Raw genomic sequence first — 16122 nt, forward strand, 5'->3', positions numbered from 1 at the left:
AAAAGGAATGGAAAGATACGGAGCTTCTCTCCCAAAGGACGATCTTCTGAATGCTTTATACCTTTCAAAGTGGTTCACTATTATGGCATAGCATGCACGACCTTTCACTTTTATATGCTGTTCGGAGACATTATACATGTATGAAGGCAAATATTTTCAAGCTTTTACAAAGAAGCCAAATGACGCGTAAAGAGTATAAAAGAATGTATAGAAAGGAAATTCTAAAGAGAAATTAAGAAAATTTCACACTGTCAAAATAGAATGTCGAGCCAGCTTATAAAACGAGAGCTAACGATGAAAATATAACGCTGCCGCATCGAGAAAAAAGTCCAAAAGACTTTCAGACTGTCAAGAAATAAATTTCAATTATATATAGAGAGACATAAAGTTATTTGAGTAGGATATTCGGTTCAAGCTGAACAATTTGCTTTATAACTCATTAAACTCGATTCTCATTATAACTTATTAAACGCTTTTCTAGCGACCCACATTTGAAAACACGTTATTTGACTGGATGTTAGTGGAGTACAAAACAGTGCGATATACGATACATTGACCGCTCGAAGGCCATAATTTCCTACTAAAAAAGTAAAAATTTTCTTGAATTAATTTTAATACTCTCAGTCATAATCATCATAATCTAGTAACGTGTGTATATTATTGTATTTACTTAAAGTGTTGCTTACTTTGTTAATTATAATACCCCTGTGCTGACAACTAAATTTGCCATATAGTTTTTCGAGTTATTTTCCCATTTTCGATACCTTTTCCTTTGCCGCACGTAAAGCATTTTGTTATTCTATCGACATTATATTAAGGACTAATAGTATCTTATGATATTCGGCAAGTTCGATTGTTCATTATAAACTTCAAAGTCGAATTATAAGATTACAACTGAATCGGAAAATGAAAAATGTTAATATTTAATACAAAGTCACACGAAAATTAAGATGAAGGATCTGTTTCATCCGCTTGAACGTTCGAGCACACGTAACCGATCGATTTTAACAAAGTCCAAAACAAAAACTATCTTCTTTAACTGTCACGCCGAATTCTTAAGGTGCTTAATCGTACGAGAAACAAAAGGGGCGGGAAAAAAGCGTTGGCACAAAGAACCGAGATAGAGAAGAAAAGAGCGTAAGAGTGTTCGTTTCGCGAGGCGCGAAACAGCCGGCAAAATTTCGCAGGGCTTCGTGTCCCCCGCTGTCAAAATACGGTATAGAAGCAAGTTGACGAGCGAAGCTCCAAGAGTCGTGGTATAAAGGAGAACTGAAAAAAGGGCTTGGTGAATTGCGGGCTAGCTGCGGGGCCTCCGATTCTCTCTGCCCCTCGCCTTCTCCGGGGGCCCACGGCTTTGGGTCAGAAACCTAACACCTTTGCAGTGCAAAACCCACGGTACGTTTATAACGAGATCTTCCCGTAGTGAGCCCTTTAAAATAAGATGACGGCGGGTGGCAGTACTACGAGGGAAGAACATAGGAAGAGGGAAAGGCAGAATGCTGAAATGCAGGTCGAAGGAACAGGAAATATTAGATTTACACGTCGTGACGCCTGCTTACAATGCACCCGCTCCGATTTTTGTTCGATCCCACTGCGATTCTGCGCATCAAGCTCCTTCCATGCACTGCCAACCACAATGAACATTCTTTGTCCTCGAACAAGCGGAGTTAGATCTGCTCCTTTACAGCAAATGAAATTCGAAAGGAGTATGCGAATACACCAAATCGGAAGCTGCTGTGTGGAGACAGAGGCTCCTCAATTTACAAAATGAAATTGTGAGACAATTTTTGTTGGTATTTATCACGAAAGACGCGAGAAATATATGTGTAAAAAAAATGGAAAATATTACAATGTAGGAGTTGGTACAGACGACCGATGCGATTTCGAGTCGGCAAAGCTGTGCGATTCGACAGTATCATATTTTTAATGATGCCATGTGCGCAAGCGTGTGATTAGAAATGTAAAGCTGTCAAATAGTACAGCATCACCTGGTGCATGGTACACAATCGCAACAATTCTCGTTACTCGTGCCCCACACCCCAAACCATTAACAAACTTATTTAACGACAACAAGTAAACGATACGAAAATTATTTTATTACCAACGTAAATTAAACGTAGATTTCTAAAACGCATCGTAAAACACCTACTTTCACACGATATAGTAAAAGCTGAAGAGAAAATCAAACCTTCATTTCGCAGCATTACAGACGTAGTACAAGTTTCAGTTGCAGGAGCTAACACGGTCGAGCGCAATCGATGATTTACGAGAAATTTATCAAAAACCTACCGTGAGGATTCCTATGAAAACTCGAACACGTCAGACCGATCCAAAAATGATCCGCGAGGCGAGGTTAACGACCAGATCAGGCAGCTGGTACTCGCCGATACCTCAACACGCAGCCTCGAGAGATCTAATAACGTATCCATGTATGCTTGTACAAACGAGCTCGCATTTATATGTGCATGTGCATGTATGTATACAAGCGCGTGCTGCCGCTGCATGGGATATTTTTCACTTTCGCCAGCGCGGGCAAACGACGCGACGCGACGTGGGCGTGCGTATATACCCTGTGCACGCACACACGTTGTTATATATCGCCAGCTTCTCACCCACGTGTGATCTCGATGTAGTATGCATATAGCTATAGGGTGTACCCTTATTGCAATCTTTTGAGAGTACCGAAACATTAACAAAAAAAAAAATCTTATCACCATCCAGACAACATGTATATTCAGCTTCGGAATTCAATGGATTCGGACGTTTTGATGTCTCGAATCGTTAGTAGACTGCGCATTTTTATGGATTTATGGGACATTTGAAGGTGTAAAATGCAAAAAATGCAGATAGGCGCGTATAAATATGTGAAATATTCGATGTGTGATATTTAATATCCTATTTAAGTCCGTAAAAGAAATTTCCATCTAAATTGCATTTCTTACATCACATTCGTAAAAATATAAATTTACATAAACATCGGATCGTTAGAATTCAGAACCTGAATTGATATTTTTTCGCAAATATTTTGAAAAAGAAAATACTATAGTTTACGATTAATTAGAAGAAACTATAATACTATTCTGGTTGGGGTGCAATAAGTGATGCTTTAACGAAGTTGCTTTCGAATAAACCTTTGAACGCGTCGACAGTTCAATCTTGGTAAGAAAATTCATTCGAAGATAGGACAAATTTATTTGAACACCTTCTACTGGCCGTATTACTTGGATGATAAGTATCGTTACAAGAAGCAAGTGTGATACGTTAGACCCACCCTCTATATAATACAGGAGGCTGACTGTTTAGCATATATCGAACGAGTACGTGGGTTCTTCCTTCGCCAACGGGGGTCTCCTCTGAATAACCCATAAGTCCTAGGCGAGTCCTGGACGTCGTTTGTACACCCTCCCTGTTCCTTCTTAGTTTATCCTTTTTCATTACTGCAAGGCTGATTCTCTCTCCGTTTCTCTTCGCAGGCCATAGGTCACATCCAGGAAGGCGTAACTTCACGCGACACCAGTTATAATTCACTCTAGAGGATCGTAAGCAAGCAAGAAAAAAGGGGGAATGAAGGAAAAGGAAAAAGACGAAGCGCTTGTCGTTGGGTTATTTCACCGTTTCGGTGATACTTTTTTCAGTCTTTCCGAAACTCAACCGTCTCTTTATAGTTTTAGCCAGCGGAAGGATTAAAAGAACCTTTTCACTGGAGTATTTTGTTACACTGAAATCTCTGACATTCTTCACTGTCTATCGTGAAGAATTTCCAAGGCTATAAAGCCTGCGTTTTAAACGAAACTTTTGCTCATTTTCCAACAATCTCCGCCGTAATGGTTTTCACTGTGACTTTTCTGTCTGTCACACATTATACCTTCCATTTCCCTTAATTTCTCCAATTAAGTTTCTTTTTCATACCAAGATATATTCATCAACATGATTCATCGATATCGTATTTTTCAAATCTTTAAACAGAAGGAATTAAAATGAATCTTATAAATCTAAAAGAGAAACGAACCAAACATGTAAATTCTCTAGAAAAATATTCAATAGGAATCCGCCATCTAGTCTTGTATAACGGTAATTTCATACGTCGCAATCATCCAAAGGTTCTTCTAACAACAACACGCTGATTTATTTTCATATGTCCGCGTAAAATATGTTTCTTTCGTCTCGCGGTTAAATCTGGTTCATTGTCCTATGACGAAGAGCAGGGACAGTAGATGGACTCTCCGTATTGTAGGCAACCCTGGCCCCGTTTATTTATCGGAGGGGTAGTATGGTAGCGAAACGGGAACCAAAGCAAACCTGCGACGGGTTGGGACGTGATTCTGGCATCGGGAGCTAAAATAATATTGTTGCTGGCGTGCACCCTCGAAATACGATTGCCAGCTTCGGCTAGGTCGTTACATCGTGCGGTAACGATAGTAAAAGCCTACCGAACGTTAACTGACAGATGGGTGGGCTGATTGAGACGTTGTCGCCACTGCGGAGAGGACATATGGCACCGTACTAGCAATCAGGGCTCGGACACGAAGAAGATTACGTGGCAGCTGAATTTATCGTGACGTTGAATCGCATGTCCTTCCCTTGTACCTCGTTCGTGCTTTTCGATCGACGTTGCTCGTTAAGAAGGATTCGCCAGGAAGTCGACTCCAAAGAACCGGCTATCCTGATCCTTTCAAATCCCTCGCTGTCGATCTTCCTCGCTCTCAGCTTTAATCCTTCGAGTTGTGAACTTTGCCACGTCACCCAACCAGTCCTTTTATTTCCAAATTATGTAAGGGAAAAGTTCTTTTCAGCCGCTCAGGAATCGTTTCTTAAGGAATCAATCTGCTCAACTAAATACATTAAAATGTTACTACGGACTCAGAAAAATCTTTTCAATCCACTCACGTACGATCTCTTAAAATTTTGTTTACGTGTACAACGCGTTTACTTGCGCTTTGATTTAGGTTATATACGCGTATCGATTTATATGTTAATTAATTCATTCTAGAGAGCCAGCTATGTGCAATTATCCTAAACACAGGTTCAAAAGCATTTATTCATTTACGTATAGACTTCTTTTAATCTTGCTGTAGTCTTAGATTTTATATCCAAACGAGAAGACGTTTAATATTTTAAGGAAGTTCCCAGCAGAAAGTTAAAATAAAGAATCATGCGTGTCGATAACGGCTATTTCATTCTTTCCGTAAATTTAAGATTGTTTTTAACGATTGTTTTTAACATTAAGAAACATTAACTACAGCAACTCTAGTATCTTTTACAAATTGCAATATATCTGTCGTCATTGTTGAAACAACGAAAAACATATCTAGTTAAAGAAAGAAAACTTAGAAGAAAGTTATCAACTATATATATGAAGCGATTTATTTAAATACGACTCATGTTATTATAAAGCAACAGGAATTGCGTACAGGAATATACGCAGAAATCTGAAACTTTCACACATGCTAAAGCAAGTTAACGAGGTACTAAATCCATCGAACTTTTCATCGTAAACCAGGGAATGGAAGCAAGCTTCGCACAGTGAGAGTGGATCGTCAAGTAACAACTACAAAATACACCGTCTGGTCCGCGGAATAACAAAACCGCTTACTCTTCTTCCGTGGCGTTCGACTCATGACTGACGTATGAATACATCCCGAATTCCAGGAAAAGAACTGACCTACGAGTACACGTGTTCCGTGACAACGCAGCTCTTTACCCTACCCCCCCGCCCTCCTCCCCACTCGTCTGTCCGGAGGAAAGATCAATCTTCCGTCAGGAGTCTCACTGGCAGATTTATCACTAGAGGCTACCAAGGGATGAGTCGTGCAAGGGCGATTTCCAACGAGGAGATAGGAGGACATCGAACGTAAAAAGGCAGAGCATCCCCTGCTGTGGGGCTCCTGAAGACCCTAGCTGAGATGGCATCTACGCGCTCTAAAGCCTTCGGATGTTTAAGTGGATGGACCTTACCATGTGTTCCTTTTCACGGCACCGATGCTTTGATAATTTCAGAGACACATTCGAAATTCCGTCTGCTGTCAGAGGAATGGACATAAAACAAGACAGGACACTTCAGACGTAAAAGCGTATAAAAGTACTCGTGTTTGTACGTGTAGGTACAACTTGTCTTCGTCCATTTATGTTTAATCGGTTCTCAAGGTCGGTGTGTGAAATCGCGTTGTAGACCAGTTCTTTATCCCGAGGGCACTAACTTTGGCTTAATTAAAAATGAAAGAAAGGAAATGAGATGGTACGGATAAAATGTTTAGTTAACATTGACAACAAAATTCAGAATATTAATTTTTCATTCGATACGTAAATAAGAACGCGCTTGTTTATAACGATTGAAAATTCGAATCTTCCAACTGGACTAAACGTATATTGTATTATTTTAATATACATAGGTTTTAAAAAATTATACAAACGATTTTCGGTTGCGTGCTTCTACGAATTAAACCAATTACTGCGAGTATCCGGAGAAATAGAACTAAATCAATTCCTTTGTCAAAAATTGTGGCCGATATGCCAACCACAAAGTCTACACACAGTCAGCTTGTAACACGCAGTCACGAAACGCTAAATTATCCGCATAAACTTCCAGAACGGCGGTATTTTAGAGTTCTCTTTTCTACGGTAGTTCGTTCTAGGTAGCAACATAAAAGGTTAAGAACGGGTACCACTTAAGGAACCATTTGTCAGGAACTGTTTGTGGCCCTTGGAAAGAGTTCGGCCGTTTAGTTGCCGAGTCACCTTGTATAAGGGCCGATGCATCGAGGTCTATACGTCAGAAAAATGTTTTCTCCCATCACGAGTACAAGCTCGTGTATACCGGAGCGAACAGCGTTCCTGGATAAAAAGGTTTTATTCTGGCGGTGAGCCTGAATCACGATCTTATATTGAATCGAGGGAAGGCAGCATATTTCCTAAGTACTTCAACTACGCGAGATATTTTTCACAAGAGATCCTGCAGGAACGGCAGACTCATCTTCGAGAAACAGATGCTCGTTAAGATCCTGTCACTCAGAACTCGCTGCGTGGAAGCGAAAAAAGACTCAGGAATAAAAACTAAAAGATTCTTCGCAAGGATAATGTTGAAAAATCGATAAACGCTCTCGTTGATAGGTAAGAAAAGATGCAAAAGAAGGATAAAATAAAGGCTATGGAAAAGATCGATACGATCGATTTACGACATTCAATACGGTTCAAATTAAACTGAAAACATAAATGTCAGAAAAATTGCCTCTTACGAATCTTCGTCAAGAATAATCATCTAACGATAAATCAAATCACAAACGCCGCAATATAAATCAAAAATATAAGAATAGTTATATTAACAGATACTTATAAATACTTCACCTACTCTCTTTTGTTATTCAAATTGCATAGACTGCGAAGAATGCTTGCTAAGCATAACACTGCGACGTGCAGGGGAGCCATCGCTCATCCGTCAATACGCGCAGCAAATCTTAAAGTATTAATATTCTTGTATCTTGCAAATCCAATTCATAAACTAGCTTTAAATGTTGTAAAATATATTTTCATCGGATATTTATCGTATATGTATCATATATGGATATTTGAAAATGTCTGTATTTTAGTATTTATAAAATATATTTGAAAAATTTCCTGTAGAAACAGATTCTCTTGGGTTACATCTCACGATAGCCCTCGGCAGAAAGAAAAAATCTCCCAAGTGCCATTGGAAAACAAGCGTATAACCATTTTCACCCTCGTACTATCGCATCTCTGAATTCTCCAGGGATTAAAAGAGCTCATGCCCACATAAAAGACAATCGCGTTATGGTTTCATTCGATACACAATCCTCCTTCAATTTTATTACACTGCTATTACAATTGCTTTTTAGATTAATATAGGTCGTCATCTCAAAGTTGGGTGTAACAAATTTACTCGTAACGATATACGACAGAGCAAATATCATTTATCCATGCATAAAGTACTTTTATTCGTGCATTACCGAATATATAGAAGTAGTGCTGCAGAAAATCAGCAAGTACATATATCGTTTACGAAATGGTAAAGGTGTATGTATCGTGTATACCATACGTGAAGAGATTTCAATTTCGTTGTTGGGAAAAGTAACACGTGTCGTGCATCGAAACTTATCAGAGGTACTTTAGTAGGATTTTCTTCTTTCGCTGGGCAGAAAAAGACACGAGGTAAAACGCGCCGTCCGCTCTCGGAAGAAAATCCACGGGGGTCCTGTATCTCTCCGGACGGCTCCTCATGTAAATGTCTGACCAACACATCCCGTAGAGTGTCCCTGGCACGTAGGTTGAACGAAACGAGCTGACGCACACAAGCGAAAACTTAAGGCGCGGATCTTAACGAGGAGTCGAAGATTGATGCGGACAACGGTGCAGCATTCGCCCGCTGGCCCATCTTGAAACCATACACGAGCGTTTCTTCGCAGCCATTCCCTCGTAACGTATTCTTCTCTGTCGCTTGTTCATCGACGGATACGATCTACCAATTTTTTCTTTGCCGTCGCCCATTTCTGTCCCTATAGTTTTTTAACATTTGCCCATATTTATCTACATACGTGACTAATTCGTCCGTTTCGTCTCGAACTCGATAGTATCCACAAAACATTAAAAGAATTTAATGTATCACGTCACAGTGAGATATAAGACAATCTACTGCGTTCGTTTGGATAACGACGTTACAGGTATGCTGTTAGCAAACGCGAGGTTATATACGTTGAATAAGCAGAAAGTAAGCATAACATTTTATCATTTCACGGAGCCGCCGTTTGCTACGCCACTGTGCGTGCATAAACGTTTTCACGGAGCCCAGGCGGGACCTTTGAGGCCACCCCACTCCTGAAGTAACATCAAGATGGGCCTGTCAGGCCCTAACTAGCTAAGGTCGGACCCAAGCCGGACTCACACGAGTGAAACACCGCCTCCGGCACAAGATTGTCGGAGTGCACACCACTATCGTGTTTTGACACGGACTTCTGACGGATGATGCTCGTGCGCATCATTGTGGTTTGACGTTTTCCTGATTGAACACCGCAATAATTTTACAACAAGCGCTTTCTCTTCGTATGCAAATTCGTTAAATAGAAAGTTATCGGACCAAGGAATTTTAATCCGTCTTTTAAAAGTTATTATCGCATTTGCGATACAATCTTTTACGTGTACGGGTTTAATGCAGACTTAATTCAAAATTCATAAAGTAGTTCGAAATACTAAGTATAAGCAGGAAACTTATCATACATTAAACTTATCATACAAAAAAAAGTATAAAGCACAAATACTACGCGTAAGAGGATACACAGCTGTTGCGTTATGGAGATAATAAATTTATTGACTAGCATATGAAGGCACATTGTATTTTATGCCTGCACAGTTTAACTCAAGAGATACTATCGGGTTTTGTCATTAGGCGATAATGACAAAATCCGCAATCATTTAGTTGTCGACTCAATATTTTAAAAACTATGGATAACAGTTAATGAAGAGAAATATATTATCGGACGACGAATGATAAATTAAGAACGCTGAAAACAACATTGCTACTTATTAACACAATGTATCTCATAACGTTCATTATTTTCATATGACTAATGTAGTAGGCAACATCGTGGCCGATAGACGAGCGTAATTTACTTGTCGGTTTGAAGAGTGAGGAAACGAAAATCGGAATGTAGCATGACACCAGTGGAATTCAGTTATCTTATCCAAAGCGGATGCTACACGATACGAAAGTGGTAGCAAGCTCGTAAGGCCGTAACACCTTAAGATAACTCTAAAATTTTAGGGTCGTGAGGTGTTTTGGGACCTCGATTCAACGAAGAAAGAAAGTCGCTTCGAGAAACGCCAAAAATATCGGAAAAAGAATCATTGGGGATACGCGATAAACGTGTACAAATAACGTTTCCTTATCTTCACCATACAACGGTATAAAAGTGTATATAATCTACTCGAGCAACGTGGCCTGCCTTCACAATTTTTCAAAACGTAAGAAGTTAACGTAATTCTTGTAAGTGGCTCTTACAAGCTCGTTCGATATTCGACTCGTGATAAATCCAACTTTGGACTCTCACTCTCTCACCTTCGTGTATATGTATCTGTATTTCTTCTTTTTTTTTTTTTTGCGCCATAAGACTTAATGAACGAAAACTACTTTGAGAACGTATAAGCCGATAACCATAATTAATCACCGGTCAATATCTTCATCGGCACTCCTTTCCATTATGATTGCGGCCGAACGAGGCAACAGAGTGGAACACGGCCGATCGAGATCAATTTCTTGCGATGCTTGTTCGTGAAGGAACGTAAGCGAATACGGGAAACCCTATAGTAAATACCGAAATTGGAAACCTCCTTCTTCCAGGAAGCGTGAATGCAGCTTGAAAAACCCGTGGTCCATATGGAGAGCGACCCAAGGGGCCCTCCAAAATCGGTATTCAAGGCTCTGTCTGAACAGGCCCAATCGGCAGCATGGCCATCCAACTAAAATGAGAAACCAACGGAAAAAAAGCAATAGAACCGAACGACTCGCACGAAAACAAGACTAAAAGAAGCGACTGTCGATTATTCGATGTCTAAACAAACTAGGGTCGGTCCAGCCACCCCATGCTATGTTCGTTTAACAAGGACCTCGTTATAATATTTTATTGCGTCCCGTGTATATACTATACCATCTTATAATACCAATCTCGTTTCCTCGTTTTACCCCGAATATTTTATTGCCTACAAAATGATATCGCGAAACGGCGACAAAACCAAAGTATAAGTCGTATAAATAAAAACCAAAGTATAGGACACAAAATGTACAGGGACTTTTATTTGATGGAAAGAGAATTTGGTGATTCGAAACAGGAGTGGATGATCGAGCTTTTATGGAATTTAAATTACTATATTGGATTAGAACAAACATTTTGGATTACAATTATCAACTTATATTTGATTATTCAGTTCTTGTATATCTTATATATCTAATACGGAGATAAATTCACGTTACAGTATATTAAAATAATGTAGATAAAATCAGATCTTATAACGCGTGAAATTTCAGGCAATTGGTCAAGATGTACGAATGAAATAAAAATATAATAAAATATTACTGCTTAGGAAAATAAAAGATGATGCAATGAAAAATGCCTCTAATAAACCTGTTGAAGGCAAATAACCATCAACCGTAACAGTAATACATTTTTTCTTATGTTCTCTTCCATAAATCATGAATATTGGAAGTGATTTTAAACTTTTAAACGATAGTGTATAATTTCGACCAATAAAATCCTGTAATAAAAATTTTTCGATATTAACAACAAATAGCTAAGTATTTCCTCTGACAGCGAAATGTGTTCACACCACTTTACTACCAAAACATTTATTGCAAAAGCGGTATTCTTATTACCTATCCTTCAATGACACAAAAACAAGTTCTGCTTTTATATTAAACAGGATAAACCACTATATACGTACGTATTTAAGCCAAGAAACGCTATCCCATCCAGTTGGAGATGAATATCTACTTCGACGAGGTTAATACACGCCTCTGGGAGTTGTAAAAGATTTCAAAATTCTCGAATATAAATATCGAATTTTATTCGCCATATTCTTCTAAGTAATATATAAAGTACCTAAAATATTTATGTTTATGAAAATAACATTAATTGCAAACGAGTAATATTTTAATATCTAAATCTTAATATTTAAGTTTAGAAATATAATTTAAATTAGTTCCTCGAGAACGTACCGATTTAATCCCTTTCGTTTGAACGAACATTGCGCTGCCAATACACTCCAAATTTATAGGTGCGATTAATGACGCCGTCTCTAAATAGCAAATCGTACGATCCGATTTCTTTCATTCGTTGGAGCGACGCGCGTTAGCGCTAAACGCAATTCGATTTCAGGCAAGGCTTTTGACGCGAATACGTTTGAGTTAACCAAAAAGGCCTGAGCAGATATGCATATGAAATGCGTGTCGTCGACCGTGGAACGAAGCGCGAAGTGCGTGGCTGAAAACGCGCAATACTACACGCGAGCGCGTTTCTCTCGGCGGAGAATCGGGGCGAATCAACGAATCGGCAATTCGCTCGACTTTAGGTGTCGTCGAAATACATCTCTTCTCTTTCTGCACGGTGTGGCGCGGTGCTAGCCAACCGGCTCGACGCTTTTCGCGGATCAACGAGCCGAGAGCGAATTATTCGTCGCCGTGGAAGTTATCGCGGAAATATTGGAAAGTTCGTGCCGTTGAGTGGCTTTTACCTGTTTCCGGTGCAACGATTCTCCTCTGCACCGACTACCGAGCTCGGCGACGATTTTTGACTAACAGCAAGTACAAATGAAAAAAGAAGAAAAAGAAAAAACAAAATGCTCCAAAGGAGTATACGTGTGACGGAGAAGAATGAAGATCGGGAGCGTGAGAATGGAACAAACGATCGAGTATCGTCGGACGGATTTGTCGAGCTCCCTGAAATCAACCACATCGTCCGTGAGATTTTAATGGATCGTTGAACCGTGCTGCTTCTGAGCATTCATATATTGGTTCAATCGTACTTTTATTAGAATATCGTGGTACATAAGTATTTGTAAATTGAAAGAACGCTCCGTGCTTCAAACATCGGTACTTAGACAAGTATGGGACAATTAGTGGGTACGGAGGAACATCGTAAAACTTTATTGAGAGATTAAGTTTTAGTACTTTAATCTATTATTAAAAAAGAGACATAATATGGAATTTTTAAATTTAATTATGCATCAGGGAAAATAATCGTTTATATTTATTTAACATTTTTTTTCAAACTGTTGCACACTACAGCATTTCGGATAAAGTGATAAATGCTTACTTCTATTATTATTAAAATAAGGAATATGCAACTTTGTACTCATAATATGGACTCAACAGGGATTTAGTATTCCGGGAACCTTTTACACAATTGTATTAATACTACAAGCAAAACTTTATAAGTCATCGGTACTAACAATTTTCTTCCATAAATGTAACAAATTTAGTAATAAAATAAATAAAATTCTATAATTACAAACCAATTGATTGTTTCATTCGCTATAAAATCGCAGAATTATAGAACACTAGAAGTTTATCATCTACAGTTTGTCACGCGATGGTTCAAAATGACCCCACTCTTTCTAACGTATCTCGTTTTCACGGATTTCGATTGATGAAAATTTACATTTTATAAGAACTTTCTTACACTAAAGTGATATTATTAGTTAATCATTATTAATGGTTAATAATGTATAATTATTGTAAAAAAGGACCTTAACATGATAAGAATTTGCACTAATAAAAAATAATGAAAGCAGAGGGAGTGAGTACATTGTTTGCTTCATTCAAGTGGAGAAAGAACACTGTTTTCAACCATCACGAAAAATGTTTAACCCACTGGACTCACTGTGGACATTTTTGCTTTATAACTAAACTGAGGATTTTTATGCAAATTTAGATTTTTACAAGTGCAAAAAAAGAAACGAATCTTCAAATAGAGATTCATTTTACTTACCAAATTATTAGTATCCTACTATAGATTCTTTTGTACTTTGTATTTTAAATGCATTGTACATATCTTGCGTGATTAAATTTGGCGTAAATGCATACGAATCTGCAGTCTATTTATAAACCTTTGTGAGTCAATAATTTCATACTTTCAGTTGAAATGCCGTAAAATCGCTAAAAATGAGCATTCCCTGCTGTTTTCCTTACCTTTCGATTCCAACAACATCATTTTTGCGCTTGTTACTTTAATGATATATCCTTAGAACACCCCTTCTTTTCTAATAACTTCTAAAAAAAGGCCACGTACATGTTGTTGAAGAAAAGATGTGTAGCGAAGCGAGTTCTACGAACTAATTTTACACGCAACATACTCACATACATGAGCCTTTATATCACAGCAGATACCGATTAATTACCACTAACTCAAGTACAAGGATTTATGACACTTTTGCTATGTTGTAAATTATCTCTACTTGACCTATAGCATTTCAATGCTCAATTAAGCATATCGGCAGTCTACTATTATATATTAAATTCCGTAGAATTTTGAACTGTTGACGAAGGCAATAGGTTTGCCGTATGAATGTAAGGCGGTGGTAATTATTCATTAGCCGAGTGAAATCTCGGTACTAGGAGCCTTTAACGTCATCGATTCCTCACTGTCCGCGGCTCAATTACGATACTATGCACTAATCGCTATCTTAATGGGATTTTGATCGGTAGTTAAATTTTTTCTCGTCGGTTAAGTTACTCGGACTAAAAAATTCTTTTAAATTGCATATAAGATGTACACTTAAAAAAGATCACATATATATCGGCATAATATAAGTTATTCCAAACAATGATGTCTTTTTGGATATAGTCTAAAAATCTTTTGATCTATTGTATGTCATAAAGAAATAGAAAAATAAATCATTGCATAATTTTTACAATAATACAGATAAGTGTCAAATTAAGACACTGTTTCTAAGAACTTTTAGATACCTTAGTATCTTATGAAGAATAAAATATTAATTTCAGCCATCGCAATAGATTGATAACGTAGTCCGCACTAATATTGTAAATACAACCATGTAAAGATATGTAAGTAAAGATACGTGGTTTTATCTACGAAAATAAGTATTTTGTTTATGTTTACATCAAGTGTATGTATGAAAATAAATCATATAGCGCTACATGTCAAAAGTAATCTTATTATGTAAACAAAGATCTCAGAACTTTTTGAGAGATCAAGATGACATCGCTATAAACAATTTTGTTGATGTTAAAACGAGATGAACGAAATATTTCTTCTAGACGTACAAAAAATTCTTATCGAATATTAATCGAATATTATATATATATATATATAGTGAATAAGGTTTACCAAGGACATATAAGTAAAAAATATGTTCAGGAACGACGCAGCGACTTAGTAGAAGCGTGAATGCAAGCGTAAACGAATTGTACACCTTTGCTTACCCATTAGTTTCCGCACTTCTGCCTGGCTGAGAAAAAGGTTGAAGTAACTTGCACCTGGCCGCACGAGAACGAACAGCAACACTGCCAATTTTAGGAGCATCGTGTCCACCACGTGCTTAACCGGTTGTACGTACTGAGTAGTCGTAAACACGAGATACGTTATGCTGTAAACAACGTTAAAGTCTTCTAACACGACTCATGGTCCATGGTCCATCGTAAATCGGTGCCGATTTCACGAATACAAACGCACGTGACAGCACCGCTTTCCGCCACGGTATTCACGACCGGATGAGAATAGGCATGGAGCGTCGATGATATCGTACGACTTCTCTCAACGAACCAGATTTTTTGACAGTTCGTCGCGTGAAACTCGTTGAATCGTGTGAACCGCACTCGGGATATTACACGCATGAAATGTTGACCAACTACTTCGACAGTGTCCGTTTATTCACGAGACAACGCGTACGAGAGACGAGCTAAAGATTAAACGGAAAATAAGAGACGAAACGAGAATGCACACGCGAGGAGGAAGAGCGCGCGACGTAGGTAGTTGCCTCGTGAAAGCCACAACCAGTTGTGTGCTCCGACCGCCATGGGTCGAGCGGGGTCGACGCAGGCTCACCGAGCCGAAACTGGCCGAGTCCGGCCGAACGCAGCCGAAGTCCACCCACGAGAAACGCACGTTCTAGGCGTTCTACGGATCGGATGGCCTCGGTCTTTCGATGCAGCAGCAACCAACGAGAGAATTAAAACTGAGATTCGCAAGAAAGTCGTTAAGATTTACGAGGGAGGATAATCGGGCTACATTTTTCGAGATACCAACCATTCGTTCTTGTAATCGGTACGACGTGCACGGAAGGTGTTGAGTTAACTTTTTATGAAAATCAGTGAACCGAAACGAGGCTCGTGAATCAGTTGCAGCGCGCGCTTTTGTTTCGTTCACTCGGATGTTACTTGTTGCATTTTCGTGACATGCTTACACGCTGTACGTACGTATGTACATACTATGATTCTGAAGCTTAAAAACTGAAGGTTACGAAATTTTATTGTATAAATTCTTTTAAATGCTTACAACGTAACTAATTCCAAATAATATCTAGAATACCTTTAAAATAATAAATAATTATAAGAAACTAGTAATTCGTAATTTTTACAATAAAACAAAGTCTATATATATTAAC

The 16122-nt window shown here is 38.5% G+C and overlaps 1 protein-coding gene across 1 annotated transcript in view; it reads right to left on the reverse strand.

The window, feature by feature from the left end:
- Window positions 1-15527, reverse strand: part of LOC117209400 (tyrosine-protein kinase Drl-like) — a 29191-nt gene extending 13664 nt beyond the window's left edge. Inside the window, exon 1 of the mRNA XM_033451418.1 lies at window positions 14942-15527. Coding sequence (XP_033307309.1) covers window positions 14942-15041 — 100 coding nt within the window. The 5' untranslated portion in view covers window positions 15042-15527. The remainder of the gene's footprint in view (window positions 1-14941) is intronic.
- Window positions 15528-16122: the final 595 nt, after the last annotated feature.

This window comes from Bombus bifarius, unplaced genomic scaffold (assembly GCF_011952205.1).
Source record: "Bombus bifarius isolate JDL3187 unplaced genomic scaffold, Bbif_JDL3187 scf7180000008176, whole genome shotgun sequence".
Taxonomy (NCBI): Eukaryota; Metazoa; Arthropoda; class Insecta; order Hymenoptera; family Apidae; genus Bombus; species Bombus bifarius.